The sequence below is a fragment of the Benincasa hispida genome, chromosome 4 (genome assembly GCF_027475165.1).
Source record: "Benincasa hispida cultivar pf3 chromosome 4, pf3_genome.v1.1, whole genome shotgun sequence".
NCBI lineage: Eukaryota > Viridiplantae > Streptophyta > Magnoliopsida > Cucurbitales > Cucurbitaceae > Benincasa > Benincasa hispida.
The window spans coordinates 11,103,994-11,110,743 of record NC_143481.1 but is presented as its reverse complement, the minus strand read 5'-3'; the positions used below and the strand labels follow the sequence as shown (position 1 = coordinate 11,110,743).

General features: G+C 34.8%; 1 protein-coding gene across 2 annotated transcripts in view; it reads right to left on the bottom strand.

Annotated features, from left to right (window-relative positions):
• Positions 1-301: 301 nt before the first annotated feature.
• The window catches only part of ECA3 (endoplasmic reticulum-type calcium-transporting ATPase 3), a 42,847-nt gene continuing 36,398 nt past the window's right edge, over positions 302-6,750 (bottom strand). For both annotated transcript variants that reach the window (XM_039030315.2, XM_039030316.2), the window contains 12 exons: positions 6,457-6,514; positions 4,382-4,474; positions 4,055-4,105; positions 3,826-3,957; positions 3,564-3,665; positions 3,075-3,129; positions 2,422-2,507; positions 2,044-2,192; positions 1,804-1,909; positions 1,648-1,701; positions 1,255-1,312; positions 302-882 (listed from right to left, as the gene is read on the bottom strand). In XM_039030315.2, the coding sequence (XP_038886243.2) occupies positions 815-882; positions 1,255-1,312; positions 1,648-1,701; positions 1,804-1,909; positions 2,044-2,192; positions 2,422-2,507; positions 3,075-3,129; positions 3,564-3,665; positions 3,826-3,957; positions 4,055-4,105; positions 4,382-4,474; positions 6,457-6,514 (1,012 nt within the window). In that variant the 3' untranslated portion in view covers positions 302-814. The remainder of the gene's footprint in view (positions 883-1,254; positions 1,313-1,647; positions 1,702-1,803; positions 1,910-2,043; positions 2,193-2,421; positions 2,508-3,074; positions 3,130-3,563; positions 3,666-3,825; positions 3,958-4,054; positions 4,106-4,381; positions 4,475-6,456; positions 6,515-6,750) is intronic.

Here is a 6,750-nt window from a genome sequence, read left to right as displayed (position 1 = left end):
AGCTATACATAAGGAACTTAATTTAGATCAGCATAGGGAGAAAAAATTTGTCCTGCCATAATAGAGCATTAGACTATCTCCTTTCGATATTTTTCACAACAATATTTAAAATGATTCATTTTTGTGATCGACTTGTATGCATGTGTAAGTACTACTCGCATTGGAAACCAGCACACAATTGATTGGAACCCGAATTTGAGCATATACCTAGTTGCAAACCAGTACATAAATCATTCAAAATAGTCGTCTGAATTTACAGTCTATTTCCCTTTTGGTAAGAAAAAACTTGGATACATAACGGTGCAATTGAACAGACAACTTGTATCATTCTTTCATTTTGAAATGTTCCCCTTTACAAGGAACCAACAGAATGCTGAAACCAGAACCCCCATACCAATCATCTATGAAATTAAACCTATTTGACAAAAGCTCGTCCACGGAGGGATCGATATTATGAATTGCAGTGAACATTGTTCTATCAAGACTTGCTATATGAATAAAATTCCAAAATCAACAACGTAAATATTCTTGTTTGAATAAACTTCAAATTGACGGTTCAAACAAAAAAGATTAGTACCAGCAAATTTCTGACCAGCACATTCATCTTTGCCGGTTACTCTTCATGATTGTCGTGATGTGATGATATTATTAACTGACCCGTAGTGTAGAGTGCTGTTAAACTTTGGACTTGAGAGGTATAAGATTAATGTGTGAATGCTCGGGTCGAACTCTCCAGGTTGGATGGGATAAAAGAATGATGTCAATTTTTGTCCTTGTTAATCAGCCATACTCGAGTATAACAAGGTAATGATTCCTACTTGTCATGCAATTCCTTCTTTGGAAGTAAATCATGCCTTCTGAATCTGAATGGAAGCCTCAACCCTACAATTATCAACGAAAAAGAAAAATTTAAGACAAGAACTGAAGTTGTGCCACTGTTTATCATAATACAGTTTAACATAATAGGGTTGGGAATTATCACTGTCACTAATCATAGACACAGCATGTTTGGGACTGATTCTAAAATGGTCATAATCACTTTTGTCATTTTCAAAATCACCTTGAAACATGCTTTTAATCATTCAAGACCAATCATTTTGATGATTTGAAAATTGAATTTAAAAATGTAAAATTAATTTTGAGTGATTAAAGGTGTGCCTCGGAATAAGTAGGAACATGAATATGCATACTTAGATATAAGCAAAAGATGCATTAACAATAATAGATAACACCAAACAGGTGGGGAAAACATACTGCCAGTGCCACTAGAGCGTCGCGAAAAGCATTTTAGTACCTCATCAATGATTATAACCTGCATCAGTTGAAGAGCAGATCCTTTAAATTGATATGGAAAAATGAGAATTTGGTAGGCATGAACATCCATAGAGGGGTTTTTTCAAGAGTTTAGCAAAACCAGTTGAAGTTATAGTACATATATTAAATGCATTGACATGATATCAACTACCAAAATAGATTTTGGGTTGTCCCTAAATAACATTCCCTTTTCCCCTATTGCATGAAAATCTCTATATATTTCAGAATCCCCCTTCCCCACGACAACATTCAGGCACCATGAAGGCAATAGTACGGGGGAACAAGAAAAACAGATGTGTTAGACAGAAAATGAGGCAAGGGATGCACTATTACAGGAAATGAAAGATACAAAACCATCGTCCATTCAGCCCAAGATAATGGCGTTACCTGTAAGGAAACAGATTACAGTCTGTCAAACTCAATTCACTAAATCATCAGAAACTGCCAAAAAAGGAATCACAAGGGAATCAAGAGAAAGAAACAACTTACAGAGAAAAGAACAGCGAGAGGTTGCACATACATAATAAGCATGTGAAGGATCATGGTTAAGACAATGGAGGCAACGAGCCATAAATTACTCCAGGGAGGGATAACACTGAAGAAAGCAAAGTTTAAATTGTTATTTGCCTCATTCAACGAAGTACCAACTTTGTACTTTTAAAAAAAAAAAAAATTACCAACTTGATAAATTGCAGAAACCACAAAAAATATAAGTGACTTAATACTTACAGAAGAGATTGATTTTCACTTAGATTATTTAAAGCATTGAACATCTCGACAACAACAAGCACAGTCATAGACACAGTCGATGGATGCCGATCCTCAAATATATTGCAAGAGTATGCCGTCTCTCTGGTTGAGCAAGTATCAAAATTCATCTGAAAGAAATATCCCATACTGAGAAAAGCCCATAACCAAGTCCAGTTTTTCCTTTTTTGAAAATTACGTGTGCAAGGGGAAAAACGAGTGTAGAAATTCAAGTTTCATCTTTTGAAGTTAAAATATCCTCACACATTTGCAATGCACATTACCAACATGCATAGGGTTATCTTCATATGTTAAACCAAGAATAAACATGCCATAGCAAGATAATAACGTAAATCTTACCAACTCAGTGTAATTTAGCTTAGGACCACTGTCCGAGTATATAAACCACCATATGAAGCCAGCAATTGTTGCAAGACCAACATAAGCTGCACAAATGATAGAATCCTTCAAAAAAAATTTACTAGCTTTTAACAGTTAATAACAGAATATTCATTGAAAGCGATGACAATTTAGCTCTACATGGAAGATTCTTTATCCACTGGGTCATTAATGCATAAGATGACAATTAGAATCACCATGAAAATTTGATACAATAAATAACAATAAAGTAACAAACGATTCTTGATGCAACATGCAACAGAGAACCTAAGAAGTTCATTTAATGCGAGCAATTGCTCCCCACTAGAAGAAAAAAGTATGCATACACTTTAAAACATTTACAGTCCGGCCAATAGGGAAAAGCTTGAATCCCAACAATTCAGTTTTTTTACTCCACGGTTGAGCAAATACGAGATGAAAACTGTAAGGTGAGCAAGTATACGTCCCTAAGTAGCAGTATCTAGCCATGCCAAGGCAAATGAATCAGCCAGGAAACCAAAGTTCCAAAATGAGAGTGTAACTTTTGCAAGTAAGAAACAAAAAAAGATACCAAGCTAGAGCCAGAGATATTTAGCAACAAACAGTCCATAGAATAGGTTATTCCATCAGCCTACCTCCAATTACCAAATAACGAAAGAACAACCACCCAGTCACCACAGCTTCATTCACCTGCAAGATAAAATTAATTGGACTAAAGTACCTTCATAAAAGAGGGAAGCTATAGTTCTAGGAAGATAAAGTCCATAAAATTTTACATCGTCGAATAGGAATATGTGCGTGAAGAAGATGAAGATAGGGGAAGAATCTAGATACTAAAATACTAGTCATCAGTCCCACAAGTAATAAACAAGAAAGAACACATTTATAAGCTATCATATAACCAAGAAATCATTTGACCCAACAGCATAAGCAGCAAAGAAGATGAACATGAAGTGAAGGATATAACCTTGACACAATTGTATAACCTATAGAATAGATCCTGTTCAAGTAAGGTCGATTTGACCATATACCTAATGTTAATCACTGAAATTGTAATTGTAACGACTGATGAAGATGAAAAATCTGTAACCAGTTAAAGAAGCAAGCATCGTTTAACTCAATACCTTTCGAGGCTTAGCTTTCATTACATCAGAGTCTTGCTTGTTAAATCCAATTGCAGTTGCAGGCAACCCATCAGTGACCAAGTTGACCCAAAGAAGTTGCACCTGTAATCATTTTGTTTCAATGAGAAAATAAACAAGACTTTTTCCGCCTCAATGGAAGTACAATCAACTTTTGCAGATGGAATTACTATCATTAAAGATCTTATCAGAAAACCATCATCAAGGACATTCATATATTAAAAAAATGGCTGACAGAACGCACAGGGGCAAGTGTCTCTGGTATTCCAAGAACAGCTGCCACAAATATACAGACTACTTCACCAATATTTGAAGAGATCATGTATCTGATGAACTGCTTAGTATTATTGTAAATAGCTCTGCCCTCTGCAACAGCCTATCAGGTTTGAAACCAGTCACAAAGGATTTTACAAACAAAATTAATCAACCACCTTTATCTTGAAAAGTCTATAGGACATGAGGCAGGAGCTTACCGCCACAATAGTAGCAAAATTGTCATCAGCTAAGACCATATCAGAAGCACTCTAGGGAAGGGGGAAAAAATGGCAAGGGAAATAGTTAGCATCAACAATAGGATTTTGATAAAAGAAAGCCACGAGGGGGTCTAATTTAAAAAACAAAACTTAAAGCACACTGACAAATTGTATGCAGAAAGGAATTACTAGACATGTTATTAACGTGCAACTTAATTTTATTATTTGAGAGCTGAAAAAAGTAGCAAGCCCAATTAACAGATTTGCAAATATTTTTTTATATATATATAAAGAACATCATGCAAATATGCCAGTGACCACAGCAACCTTGGCAACTGCTGTTCCTGAACCCATGGCAATTCCAATATCTGCTTTCTTCAGTGCAGGTGCATCATTGACACCATCGCCTGTCATAGCAACCTAAAAAATCCACAAAATGAAAAATTAGAAAAATTTTACATTTGTACGTGAGCATATTTTTGCATACAAACTAGTAATTCTTTTTTGTCTCCCACCAAAAATGACCCCCATTTTCACATTTTCTATCCCACCTCTCATCCCTACCCCAAACCAGAAGTAGAAGGAGAAGCAAAGGAAAGATGCAGTCACAAACGTCCAGATCCTGTCAGAATGTCAAAGTTATCTTCCACTGAATCTTAAACTTGATCCTTAGCCTTCTCTTTTCCCTTTCCAACGTTACACCATCCTCTCACCAGTATCTTATATTTTTTTAATTATTTTTTCCACCATCCTCTCACCAGTATCTTATCTTTTTTTATTATTTTTTCCTACGTTATCTTTACCTTTCCTTTGAATTTTTACAGTCTTTCATTAAAAACTAGATGATACCTTTGAGTAGGATATCTTCACACACATGAATAAGTTCACAACCTTCAAATTGAATAAGATACTACTACCTTCAACATTAGATAATACCTTTGAGTGGATATTTGCTTCTAAAGTAAGTAAAGATCAGAAAATGTTAAGAAAAACAATTATCAATCCTGAAGAGAACAACCAGGGAATAACTCCCATACGCATGAATAAGATACAACAACCAGGGAACAACAATGGCTTTTAACAAATGCCATTTACATATCTTCATAGACATGAATAAGATACAACAACCTTCTTCTTTCTGAGACAGAGAGATCTTGTTTATGGCAATATACAATGTGTCATTGGAAATGGTTCTACTACATCATTTTGGCTTGATTCATGGATCGGTGATTACACTCTTCAACAGAAATTTCCCAAGTTTTATCACCTGGCTGGTTCCAAAGAAGCTACTGTTTCTGAAGTTTGGAATTCTGAACATTGCAATTGGTCCTTAAACTTCAGAAGAAATTTCCAAGATGATGAGATTTATGGATGGCTGCATTCACTCGTATTATCCCAAATATTGATCTAAATGGCAGAAATGACATATGGACTTGGAAGCTGGACCCTAAAGGATTTAGTACAAAATCTTTATATACCTTCCTCTTAACAATGGGGCACTCTGCAACCAAAGTATTATACAAGAAAATTTGGAGCTGCCCTTGTCCAAAAAGGGTAAAATTCCTTCTCTGGGAAGTGACTAACTCTTGCCTTAATACCATGGACAGATTGCAGAAACATTGTCCTTGGCTCTTTTATCTCCATCTTGGTGCTGCCTTTGCCAATCCAACAATGAATCTGTTCAACACTTATTCTTCAATTGTCCCTATCCAAGAGGCATTTCATCGGATATTTTTTACAGCTTTCAACTGGTCAGAGGCTCCCCTAAGGACACTCAAAATTGGCTCCATTTTGCTCACTGATCTACCATTTAAGGACACTAAAGAGCATTAATGGATTTGCATTGTTTGTGCAATTTTGTGGAAGATTTGAGACATACAAAATGCAAAAATCTTCTAGGAAAAAAGCAAGACTAAAGAAGACATCACTAATTCTGCCATCTTTAATACTTGTTTTGGAGTAAAGATATACCTTTAAAAATTGGAAACATCTATTCTTTTAAAAATTGGAAACATCTATGTACTCCCTTTAATATGGGCCCTTTTGGAACTATGGATATCTTTGGATATTTCATTAATTAATTAATTTGTTTCTTAAAGGAAAAAAAAAAAAGAATACCACAATCTTCAAAATGGATAAGTTCACAACGAAAGGAACATAGTAAAGCTAAAGCTATGTTGAAAAAAATACAAACAGTGAAGGTACTGCAATGTATTCATTAACTGGTAATTAGTTGATTATTGTATGATCTATATACGATATCCTCGTGTATTTAATATTCTTCAGAAAGGGAGGAAAAAAATCATTGGTAATAAAGTTGAATAAAGGACAAACATGTATAAAGCTATAAAGTAGTATTCCTGCAAGATTTCTAATGAGTAACAAGTAAAACATAAAGTTACCACTTCATTTTGATGTTGTAAGGCCTCCACAAGCATTCTCTTATGAGAAGGTTCAACCCTGGAAAAGTGAACTCTATTAAATGTGTACAGACCAAAAAAAAAACTTTTCATTGATAGATGGAAAGATAAGAATGTGAACTATCGAGTGTCAACAAAAAAAAAAAAGAGGCAAACACAAAAAGATCAAACAACGAGCAACTCCCAAAAAGCCAAAGCCAAACCAGATTGTACTGACAAAAGAATTGATTAAATATTCATTGAAGAAAATGATTATATATACTTTTTTTTTAATAG